Source organism: Streptopelia decaocto (assembly GCF_964273445.1).
Source record: "Streptopelia decaocto genome assembly, chromosome: 2".
Classification (NCBI taxonomy): Eukaryota; Metazoa; Chordata; class Aves; order Columbiformes; family Columbidae; genus Streptopelia; species Streptopelia decaocto.
Window position 1 is genome coordinate 120,577,543 of NC_138655.1, and position 21,268 is coordinate 120,598,810.

The following is a 21,268-nucleotide window of genomic DNA, read 5'->3' on the forward strand; positions in this document are numbered from 1 at the left end:
AAAACAGTATGAAAAAGAAATTACTCTCTTTCATAATCCATCAGCTCAGATAAAATAGTAAATCAGAGGACAGTTAGACTCAAATGTAATCCCTTGGGAGCAGAATTGCTTTGAATGGATTTGGAGAAAATATACATCCTTCTCAAATTCAGTAGCTTGGATGGTTGTATTTGTCTCTGTCAAGTTACATGCAAAGAAGCAGAATAACAGAATTTAATACCCTTGGGATATGCTCTCTTGATAGATGTGTCTAACTTTCACAACTGCTAATGGGAATTATACACTGAGTATTGGGAAAAGGGCACATGCATAAAAATACACGCTTCTAACGATATTCAACCTCGGGAAAACTTTCTTTTGCTGATTTCTGTAGCAGAAATCCTACTGCTGTGGCATGCTGTTAGAAAGTTATCAGATGCCTTGGTAAAGAAGTATTTCTACCAACAAAGCAACATCTCCTTTATCTGCCAAAGGTAAATTTGCTAACATATGCCCCGGGTATTAGCTGTTCCCTATAACGCATTTGCAAATAACTCCCCCCAGTTACATTTGAGACTATGAATCAGTAGCTGGCAATATCATTCTGCTGAAATAAGGGAAAGAGTAATCAGCTCCTTCATTTCTATTTGAGGCTGAAATTTTACTGGGCTTAAAGCAAAATAAAAGCCGTGAGTGAAACCTGCCCATTCCAAAATAAATAGGCGTTTCACCCCTAAATACATCCCTCAAAAGTTCACTGAAAGGTCTTTATCTTTGCCATTATTTCTAAATACCATGTAAAGAATTTATTCACTAGGCAATAAAACTGAGTATTTTAAGGACAGTTTCTTCTTCATGTGTGCATGGTCCAGCAGGTAAGCCCCCACATTAAAAAAAATTAGCCTTGGACATTAAAAAATCTGCATGTAGGAATACAGTAATTGTCACTCCCTACAACAATACATTACTCACTGCTTGCAGAAGCCAGCCCCCAGCAGGGTTGGCATTACAGTGTTATGGTGAGGACATTCCTACACTAGGCACAGCTCAGTGGGAAGGAACCTGCCAGCCTCAAATGTTTAGTCTACCTGCCTGAAGATGTGTGAAAGGCAGCAGGCTCTTACACTTTCTTTATGATGAAGCAGAATAAAACTGTAAATGTGAAAAGTACATGTGGAGTTGGATTTCTAGGGTTTTCCCCTCCCACACATGGTCATTTCTGTAAACCCACTATTTCACTCCTCTAGGCTGTATCTTAAGTCATTATCAAGACCATAATCTGCCACCAGCACTCCAAGACAGCATATACACTTACACACTTGTTTAGAAGAAACTTTGCAAAGAAGAAACTAATTTAAGTGCCTACAAAACAATTACTTCTATTGAAGGACTTGTTTTCAGGGAGAAAGCTAGGAAAATATAAGACAGAAACACCAGATCAAGCATACCAAGCAGCAGCTCAGAAGCAAACCTTCTGTTGCCTCTTAATTTTCATCTGAATATCTCAAAATTCATCCAATTGCTTCAACTTTTTTTTTTTTTCCCTAACAACTGAGAATTATGAAAAGCAAAATATGATGATACTTAATGGACTTTTAAATGGCACAGTTCATTTCTGTCAACAGTATAACATTCCTCATCCTGCTACCACAGGACAGAAGATGTTTACTGTCACATGTATTAGCTAAATTTAATAGGATAAAATCTTCAGCAGATGCTAATCTGTGATTTCTGAGTGCTGCTATGTCAAATTATACTAGCTGATGCTTAACAGTTTAGAGTCACTGAGTGTTTCTGGATATTGGTAATAGCACATCATCATCCTTCATCTGGAGGGCACTTATTCAACTGCAGAAATCAGTAACAGTCTGCAGGATGTCTAAGAGCTTCCATGAAATGCCTTGGTAATTTTAATCAAATGCCAAGTGGATTAATAATTATGTCACGAAAATACTATTTCAACAACTGTCATTGAGGAAGCTGTGTATCACATGGCCATAGTAGCTGAACTACTCAGCATCCCTTTAAACACCAGGAGCCAGCTGCTTGCTTTGTTATGGTTTCTGGTCTAACTGTTCAGTGACGTGGGCAGCTCATTCTCTAAAGCTGTCACTTTGGAATTTTTCACAAATACCACACTCATGCATAACACAGTATGTTTTTAAAAGTGTTCTCACAAAACAAAACAATTTCAAGCTTTCCAAATGCAGTAATAGCATAGGTTATTCCAGAGGAAAGTGCTCTGTAGGAATACAGACTTTTTTTTGATTCCTTGGATGCGAAATTTTTAAGTAATGTATATTTGAAATATCCTTGCACAGGGTTAGTTAGCAGAGTAGCTTAATTGGTTGTCACTTCTGGAGCTGCTAGTTCTAATTCTGAGAAGGACATGAGTGATACCAACCCGGTGGTGGTAACCTGCTGCATCACAGATTCGTAGGTTACAGGACATCTGTGCCAAGAAGAGCAAAAATGATATTCCAAGTCTGGCCTTCTGCAAGTAAAATCATTCCACTTGGGTAGTTTTGCAAAACCCTAACGTCTCTGAGTATATGTTTAAACAAAAACCTGCCTTGATTTAGAGATTCACATTGGGACTTCCATCATGTCCCCTGGCAAGTCTTCAATAATGAAATTATCCTGTTTGTTAAAAAGGCACACCTTGTTTCTGGAGTGATTTAGTTCAACTGCAGCTTTCATCTGTTGGAATAGATGCTTGTTCACCTTTCATAATCTCATTCACCACAGAGTCTAAAATATCAAGTTAGCACAGTTTAACACCTTATTCACCATCAACTAACTGTGGTGAACTTCCATGTGAGCTCTCCTACCCCCAGCTCAGCATTCTGGCAGAGCAGATTTAGCTGGGTTGCACTACCTTATACTTGCCTTGAGGCAAGTGGTGTTTATATGATGTGTGGTACCTTATTAAAGCATGGCAAACTGCCTGCATATCTGACCAAATCTGCATCCAGACTGGTAATAGCAGCTGTAGGTACTATTCCTAATTCTTTTGTTCTTCATATGTTCACAACCACAACAGTCTGTCATTTTCAAAAGGTAGACAATCATTAACATTATCTGCAAATGCTAAAAAGGGCAGTATGGTTCCCTAAACAAACAGTATTACCTCCTTCCTAACCTGCTGCAGGCCTAAGGACAATCAAGTGGAAATTACTGCTCTGCTCAAAGCTATCTAAACCTCTGTTACAAAAGCACAACATGGGAACTTAAAACAAGATCCACCTTTTAAAGGGAAGAGTGATGATTGTACGGGTAGTCTAACTACTGATGTTAAGCATCAATTTGGGAAGGCAGGTGTCAGTGTTTTCTGTTTCTAGGTATGTGGTTATGATAGTGGTAAATGTGCCTTGTCATTAACTTTCAAGGGTGAGATACTTCAAATAACTAGTGGTTTGCTTCTAGCATTTTGCTACCCACCTTCACCCATGAGAATGCCAATATGCTTCTGAATTCAAACCACCAGTAGGTATGTGCCTGAGAATCATACTACAAGTTACCGGAACAAAGAAGCCAAATTAGGGGAAGTGTAAGCTGGCTGAAGGGTGAATAATATACATGTAGACAACTGATAGAAGAGTTAGGCCTTAAATGGTGAAACTGAAGCAAGATACCAAAGTTTCTTTGTGTCTCATCATTTCCTGGCAGCTCCTAGCACACAGCCTCTTAGCCTGAGAAAAAATTGCTAATTGTATCTTATTGAACTTGGCAGGGTATTTGAGACTGATGAGAATTTCTGGGTACTCTGAGGGCTTTAATCCAGAATTTCTGTTAAGACTCTCTTTGAACATCAATTTCCCAATCACAATAGACCAACGTTGAAGCAATCTCTGTTCATTTCCCACATATTCTATAATTGTTTCTAGAAACTGTAATTAACACATTGCATTATGTTTTTGCCACATGTTAAGCAGAACTACTTGAAACTGTGGAAATTCTGATACAAATACCTATACTGAAGTTTAAAGGTGGCATCAACAATACAGCAGATGAAATTGTGGGAAGCTGGAAATCTGGGTTTGGGTCTCCAGAGATTAAGAGACTGAGTCCAGGTTTCTCACTTCCTAGGTCACTGCTTTCACCACGCGTCAAGATGGAAAAGCTGTTTATAGTTACAAATCACCAACAAGTCTTGCCTCCTCTTCCCATGTATGAGCCTCTAACCCCCTCCAACACGTATAGGAGGAGCTGGATGCCTAATACAGATACTTCTAAATCTTCCTTTTACGGTCAAGTGCCTATTTTTTAAACAACTGCCTGACTCCTCACTGTGAATCTCACGTTCCTGGATCTTGGTGATGTAATTTGAATCATATTTTTATCTTCCTTTATACACATTAAAGCAGGGGACATGTACATACAGGAAGCTCTAGGCTGCTTCTTGTGGCACTAATACTCATGGTACCTGTGTGGCCTCAGGGAAGAGTGAGAACAGCAAAGCCCCCAGCAAGGCAGAAGCTTCAAGGTAAAAGTATAAAATGTGAGAAGTAAGGAGTGTGTGAAAAAGGAGTTGATGAAGAAAAAAAAATAAAGATGAAGAAACACTTTTTGGTTGTATTTCCTTTTCCAGAACAGTTCATCAACCACTTCCCACTGAAAGTCTTCCTGTTTCTATTATCCAGAGCAAAAAGAGAACGGATATCGCTTTAGTTACAACCAGACAATGTGGTATTGCTGTTTACACGCAGACTTGGGCTATACCAGCTTTGCAAGGCTGATGACCTGGCACTGCACGTACCAGATGAGAATACTACAAATGCAATAAAAGGATCAGCTTCCCAGATTTTTGACTTGAGGCATTCCTTTGTGGTAAAGTTGGGTGAGGAAATGGAAGAACAGACTGAGGGGAAGAGGGGAAATTCAATAGCCCAGAAGCACGTATTGCTGACCTAGTTACTTTGTGAAAGCCTCAATAAAGAGGCTTACGAAGTCATGACTATTACATGGTCCTCTCTGATCTTTTCATGAGGATGAGAAATGGTTGTTTTCAATGTAAAAAGGAAAAAAGTTTCTGTATGTAAAGTCTCTCTTTGTTGTGCTGTGAACTCCATGGAGAGAATATCAGTCACCCTGCAGGGGCTGGAATAATGAATAAATCCATCAGGGAACAGGCTTTCTTCTCCTCTGACATGCTTCGGGGGACCACCCGCACACACGTCAACCCTTTCTCTGTAGAGTGCCACTGCTACAGCCCTGCGCAGTCTCAGCCAGCAAGGATCCTTCCTTTCAGAGCCCATCACTGATGGAGTTTAGATACTCTCAGGGCCTCCCACTTTCTGGCCAAAGGCTGTAGCCACTGTAGGAAAAGGAGGCAATGCAACCATGAAAATCGGTAATGGGCACTGTGGGGAGGTAGAAGGTGCACAGTAGGGCAGCTGGCCAACTGCCACAGCACAGTCACTGCAGAATCATATATCTCCTTGTATGCAAGAGACAAATGAGATGGGTAATTGCTGCATGCTTGTGGGCAGAAACAGCCAAAGGAGATAAAGGATCAACCGCCATCTGTGTATGACAGCTCTTCTTTTGAAATCTTCATGGCTATTCGATCACTGATTGACAAATTTGTGCTATTCAAAGCCTCATTAAATTCTTCCCATTAGTGAAACACACAAAGATTTATTTCTTCATTCGTGCATTCTTTCTATGAGTTTCTCAAGAAGAATGGGACACTCTGGAGTCACTGCCCAGTCATGTTACAGCAGAGCTTAAGACAGCTACAGAGCAGAGGCTGGAGCATCCTGAGCGCAGAAAGGGACCAACTATCTCGTGAAATCCATAAGCAACTCAGTGCTGCTCAGATGCTGAATTCCTGCATGTGATTTTATTGTCTTTCCATCTTATCGCTATTGATAACATAATGAAAAATATTCATCCTTAATTGTGTATATTTTTACAATGCAGTCCATTTTAGGAAAAAAGGTAGGAAAAAAAAAAGCAGCCTATGTAATGTCTTGCTCAGGATAACAGAAAAGTGCTAGTCCATGTTAATTAGTAGCTTTACAGTGACTTAAAGCAAAATAAACTAACATATAGCTACAGACTGTCTTTCAGCAGTGGCCTGAAACTGTACAGTAGGTACTGTCTGATGAAGTAACATTTTAAGATATTAGACAGCTGGAGAAAGAAACTAGAAAGGGAAAAATGTAGTTACATCTAACATATTTCCCAAAGCGTACACTTGAATGGACAGAAGTTATTGACATACACTACACTGCTGAAGCACTCCAAGTGCACAAGTCCTGATGTAACTATGACTTCAGATTTGCTCCAGCCACAGAGCTCCCAAAGCATATGGAAGTTGCTCAGGACAGTCAGGTAACACTAAAACCAGGGAAGCAGTCAAAATCGTAAGAAATTTTGTATCCATTCGAGCACGAACACCTTTCTTAAACTGTTGCTTAAGCCATGCTATCAAAACCACTGGTGTTCTGCACGCTTATATTGTCAATAGTATCTGACCTACTAATTAGATCTCAAGGATCAGACCAGATCAGCATCTCAAGACACACAAGAATCCTGGACAGCTGCTTCTGCTTCCTTTCCTGAAAATAACCAGAAGTGATAATCCATTAGTAATCATCTGTGGTGTGTTTCAAAGTTCACCCTCTTGTACAGCAACATTCAAAATATGCTTCTATTAATTAGCGAGATGAAATCTACAAAATTACCACATTATCATCCAAAAGCCGCAGGCACCACCTAACCATGCCAACAGGTGACGTATACACATGACGCACTTGCTCCCATTCTGGGCTGCAGAATCCACAGCAGGATTAAAACTGGAAGGAGGCTGCTCACCTGCATCTCACATCTAAAATATTTAGACCCAGGAGAACTACATGTTAACTCTTGGAAAATCCAACTGAATCCCCTTTTCTTTCTAAGTCAATAAAATGAGTACCAGCTCACTTATAACCCTTCTGGGTGAAATGTTAAACAAAATTAAACCGTGTACACATACTAAGGAGAAGTTTACCCTTTGGTCCTCATTTCCCATTCTCCACTTTGCTTCCTTATTGATTACACCAGCACTAGCAGCTTAGCAGTGATGAGAGAGCTTCAGTTTTTATACAGCTTGGGAAATCTACACAAGTGCTTTCAAAGGAAAGGCCTGGTCTCGATGAGAAATCTTCTCTCTTGCACAATTCTCTTTTTCTGGGACTACTTATCCCAAACCAATTCATCTGCATCGTCCCATATTCTCCTCCCATGATTCTTCCTGGACAGAAGTCCCTAATGATACAGGTAGTTTGGAAGCATCTTCTTTCCCTTGACTGCCTAAAATCTCTCCTTCCTAACATTCTGACGACTTCAAAATATTGCAGTCAAATTACTCTTTTGCTCCAAGAAAAAGAAACAGATCACTCTGGCTCCTGTAAGACTGATATCACAAAAGCCCCCTCAAGGGAATTACAGCCTCATAACATACAGTTGCCTATTATTTATTCTGTGGCCAGATTCTCAGCTGGTATAAATCAGGGCAGGTTCCTTGCCTTCAACAGAGTAAAGCTGATTTATGCCAGCTGACAATCTGGCCCTGCATGTGTTCCACTTGCACAATGCTAGTTTTTAAAGAGGCCCATTAAAGTGCCCCAGGCACATAAGAACCACACTTGGGTCTTGTCTTTGAAAATGTTGCTCTGAGGAGTAAGACTGTGAAACCTTCCCGCCGCTCTCTGAGTATGCACTGTTCAAATTCACTTGCTTTTCTAACAGAAGGAAGTCTCTAAGCCCTAACAAAGCCACCACGACCTTGGGAACACAAGATGGATTTTCTAATGTCTTCTGCGTATAACAGCTTTTTTTCTTTTTTAAACTGAGTTTAAATGCTGAATTAAACGAGGCCCACAGGTACACCAATGCATTGTTTAGGAGGAACCAACCAACTGCACGAAGGGCAGAGGCTATCTTTCAAAACTCGTGTTATTGAAGACTACAAACAAGCCAGAAAGAATGTGGTGTGACTTTCAAATCACTGGCTGAGCTTATGGCTTTGGCTGCTTGATAAGTCTTTCTTTTTTACCTTAAAATCTAAGATGTCTACTTATGGAGCAGGGCAACAGCTCATCTGATGCTGTGCGCTGAAGTCTTTGGGTACAAAGAGAAGGTATGTAGGAAACAGAAGACAGCTTTCTAATACCTCTGGTCCCAGATTACTGTTCCAAAGGCAAAATGTTAACTGTAGGTGTCATTTGTAGTGATGTATCTGCCAGGTGGTAAATTGAAGGAATGCTTTAATTGTGTGGAAGCAGACTCCTCTATCTGTTCCTGAAATCTATTCATTTCAGTCGAATTTTTGCCAAAATACTACTCTGTGTGACTGGAGAGCTGGAATCCTGGAATCAGACTATCAGGACTGTTAGTAATAAAAATTGTGGTTCCTTTGCATGACAGAAATGTCTGAATACAGCTTGTTATTATGATATGAAACAAAGATTAGAAGACACCAGACATTCAGAGCACTGTCATTCCCACCCAACAAGGAGGAAACAAACACATGGCTGCAAGACAGCCTAAACACTGTTGGGAAAATGTTTTTCCTGCCCTACAAAGTGCTGTGACACTTTATACATTTTCAGATTCACCACTAGAGTGAAGCCAAAATAATTTGAAGTGGCGGGTGCGGGGGTGTTTGTGTGTGCATGCACCATCATAGTGACAGCCGTCCATTGTCCTGGGGAGGGTGGATAGGGGGAGCTCCAGATTCAAATGTGCACTCCATGAGCCAGACCAGGCACTTGGTCCTGCCTTTCTTTCATCCTCAACCAGTGATTATTCTAATTATTGATTAATGATGATTTCTCCTTCTCTATCTTTCTATAACAGAAATTCCACCGTGGACTAGGGAAGGAAAAAAAAAGTTTCCTGATGAAAGTTTAATGGAAACTGGTACATTTCCACAAATTGTTTCAGTTTTGACAAATCAGCATTTTCCCATGAAAAACAGTGTCAAAAACTCTCAACCACCTCTAATTCTAACCAGATTAACTCAGGGATGAATGCCAGCAGGAAGTTCTTGCTAAATACCAGTTGTTTGAGCAAAGGAAAACTACTATTTCCCCAGACGATCTTCCCAGAGGTGAAAAGGCTTTAAAACCCATATGAAAAAAAGGACAGGTAGTTCCAGCTCCAGCTGTTAACAACCACAATGGCATTCAGAGAAAGAGCAAGGAAATGGCATATTAAAAAAATGCACAAACATGGACAAGTGGCCTTCTCCTGCCACTGCTAATGTTATTGTTTCTTAAGATCTGAAACAGTCACTAAACTTTGCAGCAGTGCAGACAAATGGACATCAGTCCCCCAATCAGGAATCCGTATGGACTGCAAGGCAGACTCCCTTAATACATGCCCCAATTTAAATTCTTCTTAAATCCCTAGAATCTGATGGACGTAAACTAACGATGGCATGCTGCCACCAGCAGCAACAGAATTAAGCAATTCCTGGTGAGATTTGATAGTTCTAACTACTACTTTAGATGAGTTTTTCACCACTGGATGGTGTTTGAAGTGGTTTGCTCTCTCTACGTATCTTACCCTAAACATCTGTACACTAACTAAATCTGTATTCTTTCAGGCAGTAAGATGTAAATGGTTGTGCTCAAGCAATGCCAGTGCTGCTGCTCTGTCTTTTTGCCAGAATGAAGACATACTATGAAAAATAACCATTGAAGACTGAGCTCGGTCACTGAGAACCCAATCTTGCAAATATTTAGTATCAACTCTAAGCCATGAGTGGCATACACATCAGCGGCGTTTGCCTTAACTACAATGCCAAGTCCCAGTGTGTATGACCACTCCTTGCTGTAAAAACAATCTATCCTTTGTAGTAACAAGTTTATCTGCTGTTTCTTAACACAACTTTTATCACTTCCACCTGCCAGTGAAGTTAAACTTCAAAAGGACTTATAACTAGTCTGTTGAAAATAAGGCATATTCTTTCTGATTTATTTTGGTCTATTTTAACCTTCCAGAATTTGAGTTCACAAAAGTGCACATATTTTGTTATGACCTTTTATTTTATTCTTGATTATAAGAGTTTAAAAAACAGTTCCCATTATCCTATAGGAAAAAAAAAAAAAACAAAAAAAAAAAACCAAACCTCTAACCCCCAAAAATTTAAGGCTAAAATTTAAGACCTATTAAGTAAATCAAAATCTCAGCATTAAATCTCTTAGATTAGGACTCAGACAACTTTTTTGTAACAGGACCATCTCTCCACTACTCCATGCTGGAAATCCCTTGTACTCTCCAACACATGCACAGAAACGGTTGATATCTTAGTCCATTTTACTCAGTTTGCAATGCACTGGTAACACAAACTAGCTGATGTCCCTGGGATGTGCCTACCTGGTAATTTCCCAAGTTAAAGGGCTCCTATGTGGCAAAGGAAACACTGCACCACTGGCCTCCCACCCGTCTCAGGACATCCCTTCGTCCCTCTGCTCACCAGGTTCCAGAGAAGCTGCAGAGACCACGGGCAGACCAGGACTGGAACGATTCACCTCCCTCCTGCTGATCCCAGGACCACAAGGGTGGCTGGAAGCCCTGACTTTCACTGTGCCACCAACACTCAACCATAGCCATGCCAGCCAGCGTGGAGACTGCACGGATCACTTTCGGACCAAAATCTGTCACTGCACTAGCGTTATTTCATACCCATCTGATACAAATGCACCCCGTTATGCAGAAATCAAGAGAGTAATGAATTGGGCCTAACCAGCTGGTTTTTGCACATTCTTGTTATACCATGAGGCACAGCCCTTCTGAAGTCAGAGGAGTGACAGCGATACAAAGCGAATGCTAGCAAAGCACATACAGCGCAGACACACATTACTGAGAAAAAAAAATTCCTATGCCACAAATGCAAAATATAATCTTTAAAATATCCTGCAGAGGAAATATAAGCATGGGAAACTCCAACAACTGGTGCTACAGTGATACTATGCTCTTTTCCCTCAAAAAAACTACTCCCTTCTAAAAACTGTCTTGAAAAAAAAGTCACCAAAAAAAAAACCCCAGACCCCAACAAAAAACTAAAACAAAACAAAAACCACCACACACACCACAAGAAAAAAAAAAAGGAAGAATTTTCCTTCTGCTAAGAGCCTGACACCACCATCTTCACTCCTAAGTTCAGAATTAACCTTGCCACAATGACAACTTTTATCAGCCACCATTAGAGCACATTGCATCTTTCAAACCATAACAATTAATCCCAAAAAGGAGTACTTCATTTTGAATCAATGTTGCTTGGCTAAATGTAGGTCATATAAAAGTGTTTATAAAATGTAAGTGAAAAAATATTATTAATATGAAAAAATCTGAATTATTCCATTGCCCTTTGTTTGAAATTACTTTTGAAACTGTTTCAGGAAACTTGTATGCCATAACTCGATGTAACTCTACTGATTCTAACAGAATTATATTCATTCGCAGCAGCTTAAGATCTGGCTCATCATTTTTTAATAGAAACCATTCCTATATGGAATTCACCACCTGAATATCATAGAAGCAGATTAATGCCAAGGAGCTCAAAATAGCAATTAAATAAAAGTGATTTTCAAAGTCTCAGGTATAAAAGTCTTAGAATTCAGGACAGTCCATAAATAGAAGAAAATGCAATAATATCTCTGTTCTGTTCCTACTTCCCTCCTGAAATAACTGGAAATATGCCAGTTTAATGGGGGGCAGGAATGCATTTAACATTCGATCGTGTAACAGACATGTTTCCACCATGTTACTAAGATTGTTCTCATACTTCCCTCTTGCAAATAGCTGAAGCTCTGAATTTCATTCTGTTACTATAAAATTAATTGACTATGACACGGCTTTTAAAAACTATGGAGACAATAATGCAAATAGAGTTTGAAAAAATTAAGTTCCTGATGCTCAGAAATGAACAATTATTACACAGATTATTCCAAGGAACAAATTTCTGGTTTTGATACCCCAAAGATAAGTTACAGATTTGTACTCACTTGGACACAGCAGTGTCGATTTCCTATGTGGGCAACTGTTGGTTTACACTGCTCAATACAGCTTTCACAATCATTCAAAAAAAACATACCTTGTCCCTTTACTCTGTGGAAAAAATTTCAATTACTTGTGTGTACTACAGGACATGAGAACATCTTTTTCAAAGTAGATAGTTCCTATTGGACCTGCTCAAGAATTTGTAGTTTTGTCCAGAATCTTCATGGGCATGTGCTATTCCTATCTAATATTTTGCTGTGAAGAATGCTTAAGTGAAATTTTAGCCAGAGCTTTATTAACCTCTTCACCAGCAAGAACCAGCTAGCTAGTAGGCATATCTGGGAACTGAGGTCTCCTGAGACTGGTATCTCCCCTGCCCCATCCTCACTGAACCGCTGAGCTATTGATTATTACAAGCAAGTAGCAGTTTTTCTGTTTTGTTTTCACCCAAATGTTTGGTAGTTCTAGTTTTCATTTTGATACCAAATAATAACCAATATCCAAACCTCACACTTTCTGCCCCCACAGAACTGTTTTTTTCTGACCAACTCTTCCTGTTATACATACAATAGGATCCTGCAGTGACTACTAAAACAACTTCTGGAGTTAGAGGACAGATTATCTGACAAGTCCACTCAGTTTTAGTTATTGTTGGGTGTAGATGAAGATCGGTATGAAAAATGCTGAATTGTAACCAATCTGTATTTTTTGCTCACTGGGCCTACAACAAGAAAGAAGAACAAATTCTTAAGCTATGTCCACTTTTAAAATCTACCTGTAGTTTGGGACTGTCTATACTTGTTGAGTGGGTGAAAAAAAAAAAAAAGGCAGCATAATAAAAAATAACACAAGATTAACAGAAGTGAAGCTTTTTCATTTAATGCTTTTGTGATGGGAATCCGCAAAAAAAAATGGAGCAGAGGTCAAAATAAAAGACATCACTAGTTGAGTATGATATATATTTTTATTATTCCTGATCAATATAAATCAAGAAGCTGCACATCTTACATTTAAAATAATATAATTTTGAGCCCTGGGATACCATAGTGTCTTATTCTTAAACTGTGTTTTTATCTGTTTTAAGCTTCTATGAGTAACTTTGCAGGTATGTAAAATCTGTTGACTCTGACAGGATTGTTAATGAAGCATGAAGTTATTCATACTGTACGTAGCTATTGGCAGTAGCTATACAAGAGCTATATCGTTTCTGTTGTTATGTTTTAGTAACAATTTTGAGATTATTATTGACCACGAATGAACCACAAGAGAGAAGCAGAAGGCACAGAGCAAAGTTTGTAGAAGGTCAGGGGGTCTACACATCTTACCTTAAGACTAAAACTAGCCATGATATCACACAACATCTCAGAAAACTACTTAATTCTTCAAAACTGTTCCATGTGTAGTTGTGCTGCAATTTGATGTACCCTTTTTAGGTTCACTAGTTGCACTGCAACATGATTTAGGGCCTAACTTTGCAGTTACAGATGTTAGTTCACATATGCGGGTAAGTACTGGTAGGACCGAGATGGAAAGCTCCTCAGGGCAGGGACCTGGTTTTTGCAGCAGCACTTTAAGCTCTTGGTACATTCCAAATTATCCTATGAAGAATACTGCAAACCACAACCTCAAAAACCTACCTGGGGATGTCTTGGTAAAACCAGAATAAGTGATCTAAAGCGTTATTAAAACTGAATCAAACAAGATGAGCACTAAGCTTAATGACTGCTGCTCTCAGTCTGACTGCTCACAATCACGGCTTAATTCCGCTGTAGGCAGAAACATGCATGTAAAACAACTTTTTTGGTAATCAACTGCAGAGCCTCACAGCAGCGAGCTCTGTGGCCGCGCACAGGCCCTCACAGCTGGCACAGCCCGGCCCGGACCACCGAGCACCCGTGGCACCTTCTGGCCTCTCTCGCTGTGGGTGTGCAGGGCAGGCTGCTCCCCATCCCAGAGGGCATCTCAAAAGCTGTGCCGCGGGCTGGATCCTGCACCCGTGCCCATTCTCCGAAGGGGGCGGGAGGCGCGGGCCGCGGCCGGCTGGTTCCCCCCGGGCCCGCCGCCCCCGGGCACACGGTGTGGGCCGGCACCAGGTGCGGCAGCTGCTGCAGCAGCTGCTGGGCCGGGCAGCCGCTCCCCCCAGGGTCAGCAGTCAGCTCCCGAGCTGCCCTCCCCGGGCTCCTCCGGCCGGACCAGACCCTGCTGCATTTCCTGCCAAACTCTTTTTCTTCCCCCCTCTTCCCTCCAGGGACGGACCCTCAGTTTTTGACGCGAAACCTCCACATTCCCCGTCCTTTCTTCCCCGCTTACTTTCCAGTAGGGCAATAAACAAACACGCTCACCCCTCCCGAAATGTTTCCAGCCTCAAAACTTTCTTAGCAACCGCGTCCCCCCCTTCCCGTGGCGGACTCCTGCCTCCTGCCCCGGCAACTGTCAAGCGGCAGCGCCGGGCCGGCGCACACTTACCCCGAAGCAGAGCGGGGACCCAGCTGCCCATGAGGAGCCAGAGGGAAACGCGCAGAAGCAGCCGCCGCAGGCTCCTCGGCAGACGGGGAGTCATCGCGGAGCCGGATCGGCATAGACGGCGAGCCGCGGGCGGGGCGCGGGGGGCGGCCGGGCAGCGGGGGAGGCCGCGGCGGCGGGGCTGGCAGGGCGGCGGGGGAGCGGGCTGCACGGCTCCGCTGTTCGGGACTGCCCGTGACTCACTGAAAACTTCACTTCGGCGCTGCAGGGGAAACAGGAAATCTTAAACTTCGCAAACAGCTGGGCAGGACTTTCGTACTCTTGCAGTAGTTCCTTCTCCCCCCCTTTCCACAGTCACCCCCTCCCCTGCGCTCGCCCTTTTTCTCTCTTTTTTTTTTGTCCCTTTCCTTTTTTTTTTTTTTTTTTTTTTAACATGAAACCTCACCCAGTTTGGTGTCAATCATCTGCCAGAGGCCAGCCCCTCTAAGGTCTGGCTCTCCCACCACAAGCGCGTCGGGGCCAGCCCCGACGTGCAGCCGGGATCCCTGCGCCTGCCTCCCTTCTGAGGCGGGGACCGGGCACCGCCACCCTTTCCCCAGCCCCGGAGCGTCGGTGTGGTTTGCAAGGGGACTCAAGGTCGATGGGAACCGGCCAGCTCCAACGGGCCTTTCTCCCCAGGATTTGACAGTCCTGTCATTTGGGGTATAGGGGCGTCCTAGAGCTCCTCCTTGCATCCGTGTTCCTGACCACGTCGATGCTGCTGCAGCCCGTTTCCCCCGCTGCAGAACCGATATCTGAAAGACGGATGTAACCCTCAGATGAACTAAAGCAGGGGAATTGAAGGCAGGGTAATAACAGGAAACGTTCACACAGGCTAGCTGGGCACTCAGCTTGCAGATGTTGAAGTTGACAGTGAGAACTTGTCACCTGCCTTTTTTTTTCTTTTTCATTTTGCTCCTAAATGGGCTGTATGCACACCACTTGCTCCGAAATGCTGCGTGTGTGTCACAGATGAAGTTCATCTCCATTCTCCTCCAAAGCAGGTTTGGCTTTTGACAGAGATTTTGCCTTCTTCAGAAAAAAAAAAAAAAAAAAAAAAAAGCACATAGGATGCGGGGAGGAGAACCACACCTGCAATGCCAGCTTTGCGTGGCACAGATGAAGACTACAAGAACCACTAGACTCTCAACCCGAATACAGCCTGAGCCTTCTGCCAATATATTAAGTCCAGGCATTGCATAGCCAGCAGTTGTCTTGAGACCCATTTTTGGTTCACAGAGACTTTCTTCCTCTACAAGTTAAATGACTGGGCATTGATTGAAAGGTAAACTCATGCACATGAGAATAATTTGAAGGTGTCTGTTCAAATTTTGGTGTTTCGCTTTTGTCTCGGTTACAGAAATAGTTAGAGGTACAGATCTGGGTATTTCACAAAAAGGGCTAAGACCGCAGGGGGAATATATGTAATCATGCTCTGGCTGTCCCAGATCAACTCTATATGAATTTGGAAATGTTTGCATAATGCATCTAATTGGCCTATAACAGACATAAAAAATCTCATTGTGATTTTATGTAAAATTAATTTAAAAAACTCCCTAAATGCATATTTTCACAGTGCAGTCCCAGTTTATGGTAAACATTCTCATAAACCTCTCCAAGAGCATTTTCCTCTCCTCTACCCCCTTTATATGCAGTCAAGATTCACTCAAACACAGTCACCACCTTCCAGAGGTAAGAAAAATGTTGGACTCCCCTTTGAGTACAGACTGGAGTGTTCTTATCAGCTCCTGTGCACCAGCTCTGTGCTAAAAGCTGGATGTGTTTTCAGTAATCCACTTAAATGAAAGCGTTTCTCAACCCCCATCAGTATATACTGTATGTTGTGTACACTTCTCTGTCCTTGTAGCTGTCAAGCTGCAGGTGCCAAAGAGTTGCTGTTTGCTTAGGAAGCTGGCTGTGCATACTGAACTCTCCTGTTAGTTTTAAGTGAATAACTTCCAATATGAAAAGAAGCTTTAAAGCCATTAAATACAGGTTTAAAGTTACTATTCACACCTGTTATAATCCAGGCTTAATTTGACAAACTGGCCTCTGCCTTACTTGCATCTCTCTCCCTTGCACAGATTCCATGGCTCTTCTCCCACATGGGCACCTTCTGACCAGCCTCTGTCATCCAGGGTCTGGGAGCAGGGGAGAGGCTTGCAGAGATGGAGGCCTTGAGGAGGGCTGTACTCAGGTCACAGAATCACAGAATGGTTGGAGTTGGAAGGGACCTCTGGAGATCAACTAGTCCAACCTACCTGCTAAAGCAGGTTCACCTAGAGTAGGTTGCACAGGAATGTGCCCAGGTGGGTCTTGAATGCCTCCAGAGAAGGAGACTCCACAACCTCTTAGTAATCTCCAATCCCCAGTAATCTCACATCCCTGACTGCAGCCTGGCGTCACCACCCCTCTCTCTCACATGAGGTAATACAGTGCTTGTCGTCCAGTAAGTGAGGAGTCTACTACAAGTGAATTGCAGAAGCCTGATATTTCCATATAAGCGTTGTTATTTATTTCCACAGTTATGTCACGCAGTGGGGACTGTGCTATGGCTGCACTTTGAATGTTCAGAGAGTCCATGAGAGTGGTGGGTGCTACTAGAAAGTTTTTGGGTGGAAGGAATATATCTCACCTGGATATCCTCAGTGAAGGAGTAACTTTGCCACCAAAAGTCCACTTGGAAGTTGCAGTAAACCCCTATTTAGTTCATAGATTTGTACCAGACAGGCTTATTAACAAGAGTGCTCGTCCTGCCTTTTTGAGTGCTATAAGCTTCCCTGTTAGGGCCCAAATGCAGCTTAATCAGGATTTCCTGGACAACTAAAATATATAAAACAAGACTAAGCTGGTCGTTTATTTCCATTTCTTTGTTCATAGTTCCCAGTTCCCTCTTTGCAGATGGCAGTTGATTACTTACTTCTAGATTGAAACTGTGAATATTTAACCTCAGCCTGACTGAAGTAAGAAATAGCCTGCTTCGAAGATTACTGCAGATTAAAGCAGTAAATAATTAACTCCAGCCTGACAGGATAAAGAAGGGTCAGCTAATTTCAGTTTGCTATTCAGAAAGGCAAAATATTGAAGCCTGGAATAGTGTGTGTTTTCTTTTGGGGCCTTACAAAGAGATACTCAGAACACAAACCATCTAGTACCTCTTGTATCTCAGGGCCTCCTGGTGAAGACAAGCTAAGTACTTTTTGGTGCATTTTTAGGTACACCTTTTAAAACAGTCCATAAAGATTACTGCGTATGAATGATCTCTCTCGTATTCCAGTCATTTCTCAGCTTGCAGTATCATATTTCTGTCAAAGTCCCAGGTGAACTACAGCCCTATTCTCATACGAAGAACACTTGAGTTTTCACAAAAGTTGTATTGTTACAAAAACTGTCATTTCACTGTACACAACATACAGTTTTAACCCAAAATCATTCTACCCACAGCCAAAAACTGCTGATGTGCCCAGTAAAGCCATTATTTTGATTAGTTTATTAGCTCCAGTGTTGCTTTGTTTAAGAATTCCACAAGCTCCTTCCCAGATCCACTGACTCAGAATTAAATGAGGCCTATACAGCTGCACTAACACAGTGTAATGTTCATGCCTATGTAGAGCTAACATTAGGGCAAGGACATCTCACTTCAGTTGTCTAAAAATTAGCCTCGGAGTGAAGTTCCAGGAGATGGCTGAGACAACCTAGCAGCTTACCGACATCTAAATGCAGAGTCTGATTTGTTTGACTGCAGCGAGTTAGTCCCAAAACAGGTTCAAGGACCAAAGGATGGAGGACAAAGGCTATATGAACATAACTGCCATTACGGTGGGAGCAAGCTATTAGGTCACCTACATTCCCCTCAGTCATCAAAGAATGGAGAGGACTCTAGATATTTTTAAAACTTCCGAACACATGAGCTGTTTGAGAACATGGTTAGTCCAGACATCTACTTTTCAGCTATCTTACGTTAGATGATGTGAATCCTAAAGAAAACGTTGTTTGAGTTGTATACGCTATACAATGTAAACTACAGGATACTTTACTGACTGGCAAACACTGGAATTACTGCCTGTGATTTTTGTTTGGAATGAAACAAGGCAATTGGGAACATAGTACGCTGATGTTGCCTTGACAAAACTGTTAATGCCATAACTGGAGTAAGTAGTTTGACTAAAATAAAAACATTTATGACTCTGAAAAAGTTTTGTCTTACCTCATTTCAAAAGAAAAATGGGAAATCTGTTTTGAAATGTTGACATGTCCCACTTTGATATGTGTGGTATGATACAGATTTTTTTGTTTTGTTTTTTTTTTCAGCAGCCAATTAGTTTTGATTTTGTTGTTGTTGTTGTTGTTTTCTCCATGCTACATATAAAAACAAAACATGGGAGCAACATGCAACACTGATTTCACTACAGTGAAGGAAGAAGTTTACTTTCAGAGAAACTTTGGCATTTCAGTTAAAATCAAAAGCAAATTTTGCAACCCAAACCTTCTGTTCCCTGCAGCACTCCATTCACAATGCTGACATTCACCTGCTAATTTTCAAATTGAGGGTGCTTGGCATCGAATATTAGCCTTTTAGCATTCTTGATAAAAGCTCTGCCCCTTCTGTGCATCATTGGCTGAAGAACACATAGTCCTCTTTGGAACAGTGTTAAACTATTGTGAGTTGTATCACTGCTTGCATCGTATTTCTCTCTTAATTTAGGTTATTATAGAGCGTGGAATTACAGCTACTATTAAATGCAGTTTTCTTCTTTTGCATAATCACTGGGTTAGAGTTGTTACTAGTAATTTGCACCCTTATGAGAACACATGCAGCCTCAAGCAAGGACATTTACAAAAGGTTACATTCATTGCAAAATGTTTTGGAAGACTCATAAAAAGTGTTTGGACTTAACACAGCATTATGCTTATCTCACAGATATAATCAAATTAAAACATCTGTTGTCTGTAATCATCCGTCAGAAGGAGGCAATCAGCTTGTTATCAACCCTGCATACATCAGAGGCAACAAGAATAATGTTATCTTCAAGATTTATCTTAGTAATGCTTTCTGTACAAATCTCCTGAATGACACTTAGCAAAATAAAGTTTAGAAATATTATTCAGATTAGCACTAGACTCTCAGGGCACTGCTGTTCACATGATCATCGACTTTTAGCTATAATGCAAATCAACTATTTTTAAATTCACTGAATTGGCTTGTTCTGTGTTTACTGTGTATGTATAAATACCACCAATAGTGAAAGCAGAAGTACATAAGTATCAGAAGAGATATCGCTGCTGCGGTGCTTCTGGCTCTGCCAGGAGTGAGAAGCACCATTAACCTCACCACACAATGTTTTACATGAAGAATTCCATTCCAATTTTCGAAAAGCAAAGGATATTTGGAGAATTTTACACTGTTTGCTCCAGTTTCTTGTGCTTGTCACAATGGGTATCTGATCTGGGGAAAAGCCTTACACATTTCCATAAGTAACCTCTATCTTTTGTCTTAACTCTTTTACATGTACAAAGAAGTAGTAAAACTTATTCTAGATGAAGTGGCATCTTTAAAAGACATGGAACCAAATTATTACAGATAGTCTTGGGACATAATTTAAGTTGCTCAAGAATATGGTTACCCATGGAACTTCTCTCCATTACCACATAATTTGTAGTATTTATTATCATCAAAGCTTGTTATTTTAGGCTCTTCATTAGAAAGAATTTGAACATTGGATGCCAAGGCTCGGAGAATATCTGAAGCTATCAAAGAACCTAAGTAACATAACAAAGAGGCTCTTCTGTTTCATTTTTCCACTGGAACAAAAGGGAGTTGTGAATCCATGATAGAGTATATCTCTAAATCTAATCTGAAAGAATCCTAATACTTCAACCGCAAAGCCCCAAAACCAAGGAAATTATCCTCCTACCACACTGAGGAGAAGATTATGTCTGTGTTATTCAGGAATGCACTACACTGATGATATTAAACTGACTCATTTGATCAGGATCTTTAAACAAATTTATTTGCGATAGCACAGCTGTTCCTCTCAGGAAGGAAATACACGGTTCCATAATTTTTATCTGCAAGGCAACTTTATGATCTGTGGTCACAGGAGGTGGCTACTGTGCTTTAGAGGTCAGAAGCTGTACTACTATACAAGAGGATCCAGAATGCCTTGGGAGTTGGATATTGTTCCAACAGAACTGACCCTGGAACAAATGGGCTAACTGTGGCTTACCTATAACTCACCTAAAATAATTTACTTTTTCTGTTTTCTTTTTCTTGTGACTGAGACCATAGGCAAACCAGCCTGAGTCCCATTCCCAAGCTGTGCACACACAGTCTCCCACATCTTCCAAATGCTATGACATCTCCCCAGTTGGAAGATGCTCTCTGCACATTCCTACCAGCCCTGAATGCTGGGCAGACATTTCTCATCACAACTTAAGCAAGACTAGCCAGGCTATCATCAATAGTTTCAACTTCTGGCTGTAGCTGTATGCTACTGGGCAGTAGAAATTACATAGTGCTTACCTGAAACTTTCCATAGGTGTGAAGGATAACAACTTGATCTGGTAGGTGGGGACAAGCCTTGGGGCATTAAGAACTTCTGCAAGGATCAGAGAGAGGTTGTTAATCTTCAGCTTCAGTGATATTCAAGGCCCTCTGCATCACTAAAAAATATAGGGGCTATAAGAGAAAGCTTTAGTGCAATTTCCACCTGTTTTATTACCCTTTTACAATATTTAAACGTTACAAATAGTCCTTAACCTAACTGAGAATTAGATGCTTTGCAGT

General features: G+C 41.3%; 1 protein-coding gene across 2 annotated transcripts in view; it reads right to left on the reverse strand.

Annotated features, from left to right (window-relative positions):
* TGFBR2 (transforming growth factor beta receptor 2) overlaps positions 1 to 21,063 on the reverse strand; it is a 66,222-nt gene extending 45,159 nt beyond the window's left edge. The window contains exon 1 of one of the 2 annotated variants that reach the window (XM_082044131.1): positions 21,005 to 21,063. Coding sequence is in view for 1 of the 2 variants with exons in the window: in XM_082044128.1 (XP_081900254.1) it covers positions 14,446 to 14,539 (94 nt within the window). In the remaining variant the exon portion in view is untranslated. Of the gene's footprint in view, positions 1 to 14,445; positions 14,977 to 21,004 lie in introns of those variants that run through there. The other variant, XM_082044128.1, reaches the window with a different exon arrangement.
* Positions 21,064 to 21,268: the final 205 nt, after the last annotated feature.